At 39.9% G+C, this 14881-nt stretch overlaps 1 protein-coding gene across 1 annotated transcript in view; it reads left to right on the forward strand.

Annotated features, from left to right (window-relative positions):
• The window catches only part of SOX5 (SRY (sex determining region Y)-box 5), a 289699-nt gene that overhangs the window by 256036 nt on the left and 18782 nt on the right, over nucleotides 1-14881 (forward strand). The window contains exons 11-12 of the mRNA XM_010003011.1: nucleotides 1158-1335; nucleotides 6144-6289. Of these exons, the coding sequence (XP_010001313.1) occupies nucleotides 1158-1335; nucleotides 6144-6289 (324 nt within the window). The remainder of the gene's footprint in view (nucleotides 1-1157; nucleotides 1336-6143; nucleotides 6290-14881) is intronic.

Raw genomic sequence — 14881 nt, forward strand, 5'->3', positions numbered from 1 at the left:
GTGAACGTACTTACAACTTACAATCAGAATCAGCTTCAGTGCCTAGAGCCAAAAGGGAGATCAGAATCAGCTTCAGTGCCTAGAGCCAAAACCCAGTTGTGTGATGCAACATTTCCGGTAGCAAAAGGATTACTTTCTTAAGCTAAGCTTATATGTGATGATGGGATCTAATACTATTTCCATTAGTTCTGGTTATTTAAAAATCAGTTAAAGTCACTTCTAAAATATCCCCCTTGCTGAAAAGCTTTTTCTCCCTTCCATGTTGTTGTTTTGGATTTCCCCCTCCCCATATTGTTCTTTCATTTGGTCAAACAAAAGTATGTGCCTTAGATTTTTAATGTGCTTTGGAGCACTGTCTGTTAACTCTGTACAATCAACCCAGGTTTAGGAATAAGTCCAGTTACTGGGCAAAAAATGTCACCCAAATTTTCTATTTTGCATAATAATAATAATAATTACTGAAACCTTAAAGTCCAGCTCTGCTGAAGGTAGAAAAATCTAAGGGCTTTTGCAGACTTATCCAAATTATTGTTTCAAATTTTTGGAAAAAAAGAGTGGGTTCTTCCTGCTCTTTCATGCTGGAAGAGAAGTGTTTATATCCTATGATGTTTTTGTGCTTGAAATTCTAAGCCTGGGAAGCTCAGAGGAAAACACAGGTTTAAACAAAACAAAATAAAACAAAAAAAATGCAAAACAAAAGACCAACAACAAACCCCAACTGAAGACCTATTCACTCAAACATGTTTGCCCAACTTGGGTGATGGTGGTTGAATTTTAAGTGAAAATGATCTATAGTTCTTATTTAATTCATCCTTATAATGTTTAAATTAAAATAACAAGAAAACATAACTGTAAAAATGCCCTTCATTTTCAGCATAGAAGCATATATCTTGTTGGTGTAATCGATTTCTTCAGATACAATTATTACATACTAAGTGCAAATGGAGGGTATTCTCTGATTATGTGATGCTGATTTTCCAGTTTGTCATCTCAGTTCCACACTGAAATGACAAGATGGTATCACATTTGATCTTACTAGGTATCATATAGCCTTTCAGGGTTAGAAGTTTATGTGAGTTGAAGACAACTGACTTTGCTTCAACAGTGTTGTGCCAACAGCAGTTTTTTAATAACATTCTTTTTCCTTCTTGTTGTAGGATGAAGTGGCCCAGCCTCTGAACCTTTCAGCCAAACCCAAGACATCTGATGGCAAGTCTCCCACATCACCCACCTCTCCTCATATGCCAACTCTGAGAATAAACAGTGGGGCCAGTTCACTAAAATCCTCCGTGCCAGCAACATTAACTAGTCCTTCAGCCAGAGCTAACACAATAGGTAAGCTCAGTTTCATTTGTCTCTCTTTAAAACAATTAATAGATATTATTGGAAAGTGGACATTTATCAGCCAGTGCCAAACAATGTCACGGATTGACCATAATATGACATTTGTTGGTGTCAGTAAAGAAACTCCCACAGACTTGCCATTTCAGGAGGAGTATATTAACTTTTACAGACTCAGAAAACAAAGACCGGTGTTACTTCAAATACTGCTTTATCAATAGAAATTAATAAATGCTGTTTGTTTAATGCCATACATTAAAGACAGTGACCTGTTTAATAGTGGGCATTAATGACCCATGATATTGTCCTATGTCATCTAAAAGTGAAGGATAAACTTTTTAAAACTTTCCCTTTAGGTTAAAAGTTGACATGTGCAAATAAATATTTGCAAAATTACAGCACATCTTTCGTTGGCCAAAAAGCTACATGGAACATAATTTTACCTTGGTTTAATAAGCAAGGCTCACTCACAAAACCACATTTGATCTTATCTCTTGCAAAAAATCTTGACTGGCTGTTCTTCACATTGTTCCACAAAATAGTGTTGATTCTTCCTTCTGTCAGAGTTACCTCTTTGCCTAAAGACCATCTGAATAATAACTCTACTAGTGGTGATTTTACAAGTCTGATGTGTTTAAGGGACTGTTCACTGTGTGTGTAAGTAAAATGTGTACACACCCCATTCTTCAGCCTTCTAACTGAAATATTTTATTCCATGAAATGATGGAATAGAACCAGAATTAAGATTTCAGGATGTAAAGGAAGCGATGTTTAGGGAGTTAAGTGAAGTAGATTTTTGTATCTTTGATACTGTGTGTCATGTTGCTCCCAAAACATCTCCTGCTGGCCACTTTCAGAGATGGCACAAAGAACAAAAGAAGCCATAGGTCAAGCCTATCAGAAGCTGTTTCTGCAATTATCTCAGTGTGATATAGTAAATTTTTTTTGTCTCTATGGGTCTCTCCCAAACTTTCTGTAGTATGTATTCTACCTACATCTTCACCAGGAAGACCCATAGTTATGTCCATGGTTCAAAAGACGTCTATCTCCCACTATATTACTCTCCCACTGGGCACACAATATGCTTCTATGCCTTTTAGAAAATAAAATAACTTTGTTTGGTACGACATGCTACAATTGCATAAAAATGTTTAAAATAATCACATTGTTAATTGTTAATGCATATATTATTAGCACTACACTCTTTAGCTTTTGTAGGTAATGGTGTATTTCATCTTTAATTTGCTTGGCCCTACTGCTCTTTGTGTACGATGCATTGAGTTACAATTTTTTTGTTATTAATTCTTTTGTCCCTAATAGAGTGAGCATCACATTTAAATGTGGAGTTAAGCATCTGACCTGAGTCTCAGTGGCAGGACATTTTCTGCTTTCTTCTCTCCAGTCTTTCCACTGATATTTTCCATGGTTTTGAGACCCTCGCAATTTACTTCTTTTAACAAAATGTAGATTTTGAAATGCTGTACCTGTAATGAGTGATAATGTAATTGGATAAAAGCTGTGAGGATGAATGGAGCTTTAAAGGTCACTCTTGTAAGAAGAATTAATGTGTTATACCATTAATAAACCATGGAAAACTGTGGAGCAAAAGATAACATACTTAAGTTATTGTTAATGACATAGAGTTCACTGCTGTATATCTCTCAGCGACAAATACAGAAAGTGACTTTTTGAGGTTGCTGAGCAGTATCACTGTGCACACGGTATATATAGGAGAAGCAGTCTTTAACTGTGGTGCAGGAGCTGGACAGACATAGCCTGCTTCTAGCAAAGGGCTGTCCTTTAATGGAGGACTAGAAGAACAAAAAGGCTTGTGAATGCTCTACAGGGTCTTTTCCGGCTGACTGCTAAGTCAGATCCAGCCGAAGTTACAGCAAGTAAAACTCATTACCATCACCATTTGGTGGTATTAAAGAAGTGCACATGCAATTTAAAGTCACCCTGCAGTAGGAGCTATGTCACAAAAAAAACTTTTACAGTATTTTTAGCAAAAGGACTAAGGTCCCCAAAGACAGTAGAGAAACTGGATCACTTTTTTGAGGGATGGATCCCTCCAGGGAAGTTCACTGGCAAGCATACAGTCCTTTGCCAGTCAGTTGCTTCCACCATTTGAATGACTGGGGCTGTCAATGCAAGACACAGGTTATCTGTCCTGGGTGTGCATGGCCCACCTTGCTGGGATGCAGCTGAGCTTTCACTGTCCACTGCCACTAACTTCAAATTAAAACTGTTCTCTGAAGGCAGTTCTTCAGACTGCTCGGTTCAAGTGGCATAGGGAAATGATCATGCACAGTTGAGTTCTTTGGAGGATGTAAACCTACAGTCTCCTGTGCTTAACAGTATAGCTGCTTTCAGGCATACAGCTATGTAGTCCTTTTCTAGAGCTATCCTTATAGCTTATAAACTATGCTACAGACTGAGCAGTCACAAATGTCATGGCTTCATGTATGACTTTAAATCCAAGCATTTCTTTTTGGGAACAGGCATATGTCCGTGTACTAAAAACAGAAACAACTTCTCTCTGCCCTTTGCCATTATATTCAACATCTCCGTGCTAGTTTGGCAGTCCTTGTAACTAAGTGCATTTTATGTAATGCAGTTCCCCTCTCTGTCAATAATTCACCACCTACCCTAAACAACAATAATTTACATTCAACTCGCTTCTATATTAATCATTTCCCTGCACACCAGCATCTTGGCAGCTACTGAAAAACATAAGGAGTGCTTGCTTTTATTCACTGTCATGTGCCAAACTGTCTCAAAGATAGCAGTATTCAGGAAAAGCCAAATCGTCTGGAGAAGGGCGTGAATTCCAGTTCCTAGGCAAATTCGGCTGTATTACAGACTGAAAGTACTATACCTAGCCTAATCAAGAGCACAAACAGCAGTAATACCTCTGTTTGTTTGTTTGCTTGCTGCCTTTTTAATTTATTTGGGCTTGATCTGTAACAGATATAAAGTGGGAAAGAAACCAAGCAAGTTGATAAAATGGAGGTAAAAGAAAAATCAGCTGGTAGCACTGTGCTGGTGCAGGTTATATCATTCCTGATGCTGGAAAAGCTGGAATTACTGGAATTCTGTTGGCTGGGAATTATTGAACTGGGTCATTTGATAAAAGCAATATGCATCAAGTTACTTAATATCTCACTCTCAGGGTTCCTGGGTATTTAGCCAAAATCTTAACTGTTAGTACAATTAACAGCAGTCAAACCGCACAGAAACTTCTCTTTCTAGTTTTTGCGTGCCAGGGAAGATGGGAATACCAATCCCATTCTGTCTGCAGTCTAAAAAAACAACAATAAAATCCAAACCCAAACTAAAAGCCTGACAGCAGCGCAGCACTAAACTGATCTGACATCAGCTTCTTCCCCTGAAATGTTTTAAGCAGCAAGACAATGTCCTACGTTTTTTGGCAATCGGCGGATCAGATAGAAGAGTCTAGCAATACAACAAGGATGTGTAATCTGACATGATTAGACAAGGCTCTTTAGGAACAGAACATTCATAATTGAGACAAAGAAAGAGTATTAATAACACTTTCCTAACACGGCAGTTAGCCATTTTATATTTCCTTTCTTTAATCTTAGTGTTTTTCAACAAATCATGGGATTTAATAGCGTGTTTTGGCAGATTAGAGGATTTATGGCCCAGATGTTTTTTGTTCTAAAAATGGATTAGGGTGTAAAGTTTGCTGGAATCCATGGAACATGTTGAGGCAAGCCGGTCATTTTGTGTGTGATTAGTGCCTGCCTTCTGTCTCACAGTCCCTCCATCTGTCACAATTCACCAATGGATCTGGTTAGATTTAGCCTCATGTCACAAACAGAAGTCCCTTTTCTGGGCAATTTCATATTACAGATTCATTTTATGCCATTTTTATGCCCTAGTTAAAAGACAGAAAGAAGTGTGTGCGTGCACACGCGTGTGGGGATGTGGAGGGGGGTAGGAGATTGATAGATATTAGCTTCTCCTTTAATGTTGGAAAAATAGACTGAGGCTTGGAGTCTCCCATCAGTATTCTATCCTACAAATCACATGCAGATCATAATAAGTATAATCTACAGTACGCTAAAGGAAAAAAATGACAAAGTGTCACATTTAAAATTAAAGAGTATTAGCTGTACTGGCGATGCTTGTAACATTTTAAAAGGAAACAATTCCGTGACTACTAAGGCTAAGCCCTAGGCTGTGAATTTTCAGCAAAACAGTGGACATTTGACCTACTATTAGCAGCATGAATAGGAGTGAGAATGTAGGTCCGTGTAGCTGTGGTTTCTTATACATTTCTGAATGACAGGTGGTGGTGAGCACTCAGTGGATGAGGTTTCTCTTCCCAGCCATTATGCATTTCATATCTATAGCAAACCACCGCCACCTGTGGTTTATTTTAATGTATTCACAAGTTTTATGAAGGGGAAGAATGAAATAGTCTATTTTTAAGAGTTTGGGATTGCCGGCATGTTCAAAGCTTCCCCTAACTCCTATCCAGTTACATCCTGCTGCATACAAACCACAGGGCTAACCTCTGCAGCATCAGGGAAGTATTGAAACTAATGGGATCAAATATCAGGACGATGACTTTGGCACGGAGGTTTCTCATGCTCTCTATCCAGGTGGCTCTGTTATAACAGTAAGAGTTACAAAGCTTTTGGTTTCTGGGCATTAGCTTTTAACTGTTTCTCATTAATAATAATAAACTATTGGTTCATTACATTGATGAAAGCTAAAGTGTTTTCTTGTAACTTTCTTTTTTTAAGATATCCTTTCTTCTATCACGTCGTCAGGTTATTTAAATGACCACGATGCTGTTACCAAGGCAATCCAGGAGGCCCGACAGATGAAGGAACAACTTCGGAGGGAACAACAGGTGCTGGATGGGAAAGTGGCCGTTGTGAATAGCCTGGGTCTCAATAACTGCAGGACAGAAAAGGTAAGTTTCCAAGACTCCCTTTGCAAACCTATGTATCCCTACAGATATGTAGGTTCTTCCTCCTTTTTTTTACTCCTTTTTTGTGCTCTATTTTCATCTTCCACGTTTTAAAATGGAATAGGTGCTTTTTTCAAAAATGTGGAGAGTAAAATGAAAACCACAACCAAAAGAAGACATGAGGGAGAGACCTGGAGACCCTTGGGGCAAACTGGGGAGGAGGCAGAGATAGTTAAAACCCTCACGAGAACTTTGGAGGCCACTAATTCTCTGTTCCAGCCTGTCGACGTGTATTATGAGAAGGTGATCCTGGAGTTCACTGGGTCTAAGTGGAAATCTTGCTTTATGGAAATGCTTACATGTGTTTGTGAGATGAGCTGGATTTGAAAATACTCAAGCTTCTTTAGGAATATAAGCTTTGCTGATACTCAGGCTCAGCTTCTGGGTATTTAGCCTTGTGAGGTTGTCATGTATGATATTTTGTGACCATTGCAATGTAGCTCTGTCATGTCACATTAGATGACTTAACAAAATTTTAAAAATGGGGAATTGACAACACAAACTGCACGAAGTATTTGCAGTGAAACTTGAAGGAAGCAGAATGTATGGGCCGTACAACCTTCTGCTTTTGAGCTGGCCTGTGAAGCTATCTTGTAACAAAATATAGACAAAGTGAATATTCTTTAGTAAGATTTGCATGTACTGTAACTCCCACGTATGTCAAAGAGTTTGTGATTTGCTTCTTCTCTCTGGAAATACCTGATGTCTTTCTGTGCACTGCCCTGGCTTATTGGAGGATAAATAGACCTACCAGTCCTTGCTGCCACATTTTTAGTGAGTTGTCCTTACAACACTGCTGCCTAAGATCCACATCCAAACTCTTGTATGTGTGTGTCTTGACATTGTACCCTTAGCAAGACTTTTTTCTCAATTCCTCTCTTCCCCTGCAGTATTTTCTGAGGTGGTGTAGCCTTCGTCATGCAGTACAACAAAGATGACCAGTTGTTGCATTTGGTATAAACTGAATTTCACTGAAACCGCTTCTAGTGGCTTTTCACTGGGAGCCCTTGTGTGAACACTGAGATAGGCAAGTAAATAGAATAGAGAAAAACGATCAGCTCTTTAGCAGAAACTTGAAAGTCAGTCATTCTAGGAAGCTTGTGAGTCAAACAGTATTGTCCAGAATGAGCAGATTGCTAATTTGGATAGCTTTCCATTTTCCTGGGTTTTAGATGGAGTTTGATCAATAAGCTGTGAGAAGCCAGCAGTCTGGGTAATGAATGTTAAACGTACATGTGTGTCTCTCACTACTGTACTTTTTTCATCAGCCTATCCTGGGTGTAAGTGTTGTAGAAATTACTCCAATTTCATGCACTTTCTTGAGATGAGGAGGAAGGAACAAAGAGGTCAGTGTAATAGGTATCTGGCTGTACATACAGCCTCTCTGAGAAGAGTAAGATTACTGGTATGGGGAGGGAGAAAGAAAGAGAGGGATGGAGCATGTTTACGGCACTTCACATAGAAGAGTACCAGAAGGGAAAAGGGAAAAGCAGAGTGTCGGATATAAGAAGAAGTGATCACAAGCACAAAGGAATTTATATTCAAATATTTAAGCATTCTTGAAAGGATGCTCGGAGCAGAAATTTCTTTTCTCTGCTCCCCATGTAGAAATGACTTTAACACTCAGCCAGATGCTAATGCAAAGTGACTCAAGCTATTCCTCGCAAGCATAGCTAAATTGCCGTTATTTGTTAAGCACATTGAATTCAGCTGTGGATACAGCAGTTGGTTGCATTCAGAAAGCATCTGTACTCTTTTTTTTCCTTTTTTTTTTTTTTTTTTTTTTTTTTAATCCTCCAAAGCAGAGACAACTCTACCTATCTCCCCCCTCTCCTCCCTTGTGCTGGCTGGGAATTGTCAAGTGACAACCGACCAAATCCTTTTGGACAGGAAGCCTTCATCCTGACTTCTATATACTTGCAAAGCAGGCCTTGTGGTTGGATCAGGAAGCCCATTAAAAGCACTTTGATGGTATGGAAATTCATCTTCATGAAGCACCCAGGCCCCTAAGCAGCATGCTGTTTAGCTGTGGTTACAGATCAGTCATTCACTCGGAGGGCAGTAATTGTGCTGACGGCTTGTTCAGCAATGGAAGTACATAAAATAATCCCAGGCCCTCCACCATGGCATTGCGAGTTAATCTTCTTTAATACAGATCAGCTGTTGTTCTAACACATGACTTTATGCTGGCTCTAGTGACTCTGCACAGCCTTTTGATTAAGTAACAGGAGTGAAACCATCTGCATTCACTTTATTCTGTTACTTTCCTATTGTTGGGATTCTCCTTACCCCTTCTGTTTTCACTTCTCACCCTCAACCCCAGTTGAAGTTTATTTTCCTCTCTAATTCATGCCTCCTGGTGGGCTTGTGGAGGGCAGAGAGGAGTTCTTTTACAAGGTAGCAGGAAGAAAAAATTATTTGCTCAACTGAATTTTTTTCTAAAGCAACTGTAGGATTTGGGGCTGTAGAATAAAGGCCAAGACTTTACCAGAGTGCACTGATTTATTTTAATTTTTTTTATTTTAAAGTGGAGACAGGAAAAGACAGAAACATGTTTGAGCTCTCCTAGGCTATCATGTGACACCTAAAGAAACTAGTTAAGAATTTGCGCTTTTTAACTCCTGATATGTCTCTGGCATTTAACGCAACAGAGGGCAAGACGTAGACTGTAAAGATTGGGTTCTTGTTCTCCTTTCCCACAGGTCGCCCACTGACAAGCTGTGAAGTTCAGATCCAGACAAACACCCCAACTTCTCTAAAGTTTTATCTAGGACTTTAAAGTTTTCTCTCTTACTAAGAGCAAGATTTGAGAGGAAGACAAGTGTTGCCATTTTGAATTAAAGTTTACTTGGGTTTTCCCTGGTTTTAGGGGAAATAAAATGAGGTAGCTGGGAAGGTGTGTAGTGAGGAATAGAGGGCTGCAGTGTTACCATTGAGGGTTTCCCATGAGAAGCTCAAGGTCCTGCTGGGCCCCTGAACTTCTGGGACATTGTTTGCTCACTGGTTGCTTCCTGACAGGGAGATTTTGAGGTGGAGGTTGGGATTAAAAAAACCTAATGTAACTTTGTATTCAGAAGCATGTTTGTACTGAGAAATGTACATTATGTCTGTAGTTATGTTACATATTAAGTTAAGATTCTCCTTCCTGTAGAGTGATCTCAGTCTTCTTGATCAACAAACACCCATCTGGGGCTATCCCAAATTTTCCTCCCTTCTTTGCTGCAGTGGCTAGTTATGGAGGGCTACCATTCTCTGAAACATGTGGGTTTTTGTTGGATGAGTTGCCACTGCAGCTGACCAGTTAAGGTTGGCTCTGTGCAGTCCTGAACATGTATGTCAGACTCCTGGTAGAGATTTATATGCCAGGGGTAGCTGGGCAGGCTCCAGGCTGAAACGTCACCTTTGTGAGTCTCTGTTAAAGCTCTTGGGTCTTTTCTCCACACTTGTGCATGACCTGTTACCTTGCCTGTGTTCCCAGATATGTTGGTCCCTGTGGACAGCTAGACCTGCCAGCTGCAAGGCAGTGGTCAGACAGGAATTTTGTGGAAGTGGAGTGAAACTGCATGAAAGGAGTCATAAATGAGAAAAAAAAAAGAATAAAAAAAAAATACTAGGACGATTTGGGTGAGTTACTTTATGGGCACCCAACTTGGACTATCTTGAGGGATTTGATTTTCAGAGGATTACAGTAAAAACTATGAGCATCATGATGAACATGGATTTTACTAAAACCTATTTTAATTGCAAATGCAATAAAACATATTTTTACATTACTTTTCTTGGAAACATTTCCATGTATAAATGAGAAGTCTCTGCATATGTTTTTCTGGTTTCTTGGAAACCTAGGAGCGTAGTTTTATTTGTAATTGTCATCTACAGTTAATTATAGCTTGATATGTACTATACATAAACAGTGTTACCTTTTATACATGTAGCTTAAAGTGTGGATTGTCATCTAGTGCGAACATCACAATGGGCAACATCAGCAAGTGGACTCTGGTCTGTTTGTTTGGCCTCAGAACTGCCTGTTCCTCTGCAAAGAGGATGTACACAGACACCAAAAGCCAGCATGTGTGTGCATGCATTCAAGCCTACAGTGCATTCTTTCAGAGATACACAGCACAAACATGTACTGAGTTAGCCAGTAATTTCCTGACTACAGTCAGACACTCAAACATTTGCATATGTACCCTGGTAACTGTAAAAAAAGGAGGAAGGAGGCACACAGGCAGGTATTTGAGCGTGTCTGTGTGCACTGGTACAAAGGCAGGTCCTGGTTTCCGAATGCTGGTGCCTGCTGCTGGTGCCAGCGGGGTGCGGGTGCACAGACACACCGGCCTTTCAGACTGTACGGATGCAGACACACTCCTAGCACCCTCTGAGATGATTGCATCCCAATAGGTGTACATGCTGTGCTGAAGTGTTTCTTAACCTGTGATACAAGTTCTCCCTGTTAGCGCTTGGAGTGTGTCCTTTTAAAAGGCTCTGACATGTACTTGTCTGCTGGGCTGTAACTAAAGAGCTATTTGTAACAATATTTCTTGCAGCATTGTAAGCAGGAGCCTATTTACTACTCATGCTTATGGAACACAGGGTTCAGGATGCATTTCCTCCTTTTCCCACTCACCCTCCTCCCACCATCCTCCCCACTCCCACCCCCAGCTCCCCCTCTTCCCCTTAAGAGAGTGCCAAACATGAAATGACAGTGACCAATGTTGACTTAATGTGGATGTTTAATAATGAAAAAAGTGTGTCAGTACCAGCGTTAGTTACAAATGGCAGTAAGTATATCGGGTGGCAGCCCTGTAATAATTTTACATCCATCATTCCTTCCTAATGCCTCGCTGGCTGCCTGATGGATGGGGATAGCAGAGTTAACTCTTAAGGAACTGCTGTGATCTGCTGAGATGAAATTAATTCTGTCCCTGCTTTCCCTTCGGGGAGGTGGAGGATATTAAGAATCTCAAACCTGCAGATCCTGCTGTCTTTGAGAAATAAAACACTGGAGCTCACTTTACTAAAGGCATAAGGAGAAGCTGGTTTAACACAAGGGATTTAAATTTCTCTTGGTAGTAGATGATTTTACTTCAATAACACTTTTTTTATTTCCCTGATAGTAAAATTTGAACCAGAAAATCAAGAAAAAAACTGAAGGAGAATAGGGGCAGGGAGGAGAAGAAAAGAGAAGGGTTGGTACAACAGAATCTGACCCCATGCTTGTTGCAGACACTGGTGGTCTCTAGGTCAGATTAGAGTGGATAACTTCTAATGATGGGAACCAGGAAGAACAGGACATGGTGCAAGCTGGGCTTCCCAAACAGAAGAAACTCACTGGAAATAAGTCCAGAGGTACAATACTAACATCATAAACCAAATCACTTTGTAAAAGTTAAAACCTGCCCATTTTCATAACCTCTGTAGTACTTTACTGGAAAAATACTTTAGTATTCCTAATGACTAGCAGAGGCTGTGTTATCCACTGACATTACATATACACACACACACTAACCCCTGCAAGCTCAGCAGACTGCTAATACATATGTCCTGTAATTTGTAGCTCACTCTATTCCTCACTGGCCCATAAAACACTAGGAAAGATGATCAGTGTAATATTTTTGTTCTTTTCTGACAGCATGAGCAGATATCCTTCTTTCTGGAATAATTGTTATACACTATGGGGACCAGGAAATATCTTGCAGACAATGGTCTGTTACAGTCCCACAACACAAAAGTTAACATCTTATCCTGGCAACTCTATGTCCCCTTCTTATTACCCTTTTCCCTACCCTCTTCCTGATTTTGACTTACTGAGGTTCTTAGCCAGCAGAAAATCTTGCATGTGCGTTGCAGTCCCCTTTGTTAATGCTATCAACAAAGAACAGACAGTTTTCGAAAAGCGCAACAAGAAGGCAAGCAGGTATTATGTCATCACCCATCCGTCACCCTGTATGTCAGCCTTTCAGTAAGTCCAATCAGCAGGCTCAACAGAATCATTCATGGTCTAGGAGTCCTCTGTTCAACAGGGCTACTGTACCCATTGCCATTTATCCTAAAACTTTTCTCAAATTTAATTTAAAACACATGTCAAGTTTACTCAATACAAAGATCATAATTGGTTTTGCCCAGCAGTGGTGATGAAGCATTCAATATTTTTACTTCAGCTGAAAGTTTATTCATAGAATCATAGAAGAACTATTCAGGTTGGAAAAGACCCTTGGGATCACCAAGTTCAACCATCATCCCTACTCTACAAAGTTCTCCCATTTTCTTTTTTCTTTCCCCCCATTTTTTTTACCTTGTGGAGCTTGTGTATATTTATGTTTACAGCCTCTGCACTCAACGGCCACATGCCTTGTTTTCACAGATGGCCAGTGGAAGACTTCCCCTCCCCCTTTTCTTTTAGTAAAGCCTGCCTTTGGTTTTGCTACTTTTGTCACAGTGCCACTACTCTCAGTTAGCAAGTGCCTACACATGGGAGGGAAATATTCTGCAATGACAATTCTTTTTTATTCCCTCAAGGACTTCAGTTCCTTATTTTAAAATGCCTTCCTCCCACACACACACAATTGACCATCATCTATTAAATGCCTAGATCAGAGAAAAACTGTGTGTGACTTTAGTGAGTGCTATCTCAATCATCATTAATAGCAGAGGTGCATGGCTAGAGTTAGCTAATAAAAAATGAAACATACAGAAGGAGGGACAAATTTCTGCCCTCGGATGTGTGCATGAAACTCCCACTGAAGTCAAGAAGAGCAGGGAGAGAGGCAAAGGAAGAGCCCTGAATCCTTGCAGATGCTGAAGTCTGAATGGGAATTTAAGTCTTTGTTCACTCCAAAGAGCAGAGATTAGAAACATTCACAGGCTTGTGTGGATCAAGGAGAACTGCAGCTGTTTATACCTTAGTGGGAATTTTATTAAGCCCAATAAAGATGGATGAACTTCCTCCTGCAAAAAAAACACAACATACAATTCATTTGGAGTTCTTGCTATGTCTTTTGAGTTTTTTGGCTCTTTGGGTTTAAGTTCTAAGCTGCGCCCTACAGCCATGAGAACTAATTACTTCCTGAGGTTTTATTAGTATTTTTACATAATCACATCCCTCCAATATCTCAGGCTTTCAGCATGTTCATGGGCATCATCATCTTCAGTTTAACAGAGGCTGAGCCTGATTCTTATGTGAATTGCATCCACTTAGTCTCCAGAGGGATCAGCCTGTCCTGTTCTGCCCTTTATAGTAAATAGGCGTTCACTTAGCTGTGTGGCAAGCAGCCTACTATGTTTTAGGGGTGTAGAACTTTACTTTTAATTGCATTGATCCTGATGCTGGGGAATAGACAAGCTAAGGCTTACTGCATGACTAGGAAAATGTTGTGGGTTGTTTCTTAAGGCATAGCCTAGATAGCATGTCAGCTTCTTCATTAGGGCTGGAATAAACGTAGGCAAAGGTACAGCAGCCTTCATAATTTTAATACCTTCTAGAGAAAACCAAAAAGAATAGTCGATATATCTGCAATCCTGCTGCACGTTTAGTCACCTACTGTTTAATAAACAATTGCCAGGAAAGAAGAGATGGTGTTCTTGCTTTCTCTTTACATGTTTTTAGACCCTCTTTCCCAGGATATCCTGCATGGTTTGTGATTTTTGTTTGATTTTTGGTGTGCCACCTCTCTTCCTCAGTTAACCCTTTCTTGCCTTGCTGATCTGTTGTAACTGCTCTTCCTAACTTGCTGTGAAATCCTTCATGAAAAATTTGCACAGCAGATTTCATCCAGAGATCTCAATACTCTTCACAATGGTGGGAAAATATCACAATCTCCATCCTGCTTACTTGGGGAAACTTAAGGTGCAGCGATTAAACAATTTATGGAAAGGTGTCAGCCCAGAAAGCAGCCTAGAAGAGAAACTGGGTCATGTAACTCTTAGCCTATTTGCAATCAGTGGATTACAGCTGGATCTGGTTGAGGTCAATGTCTGTGCCCACACTGTGAAAACTTTCATAGGAAGGAAGTAATGTCTCCTTATTTTGCTTTTGCTTTCCTTTTTAATTCTTCTTTAAAATAATGGGCTGGGCTAGCCCTACCTGTGTTTTTATTTTAAAATCCTGACTTATACTCTCTCTCAGAGCTCATAACCAAATCAGTGTTCTCATTTCCTGTAGAATTGCTATGTCACATCAGTTTGTTTCCAAGTCAAATAATATATTTTACTGAGGAGGTAGCTCTTTCTTGAATAAAGAATTAAAAAACAAATAAACAAAACAATTTTAGGAACCTGAGCCCTGGCAAGTTAGGAGGTTTTTTTGGTTTTTATTTTGGTGGCTTTATCTTGTCTGTAGTGTTTTGGAAGGTACTTACTTGAGAGCCCTTAGAAACCGAAGACCTATGTCCACAGCATATGGCAAAGAAAATGACTAGATAAATTTAAGCAAATTCTCTCAGTGACTGGGTGTCTGTTCTGGAGAGGAGAGTGGTTAAATATCTGGGCCTTACTTGATCTTTTCCCCCTCACAGGGGGAGCTCCTCATAGGGCACC

This window comes from Chaetura pelagica, unplaced genomic scaffold (genome assembly GCF_000747805.2).
Source record: "Chaetura pelagica isolate M959 unplaced genomic scaffold, ChaPel_1.0 scaffold117, whole genome shotgun sequence".
Classification (NCBI taxonomy): Eukaryota; Metazoa; Chordata; class Aves; order Apodiformes; family Apodidae; genus Chaetura; species Chaetura pelagica.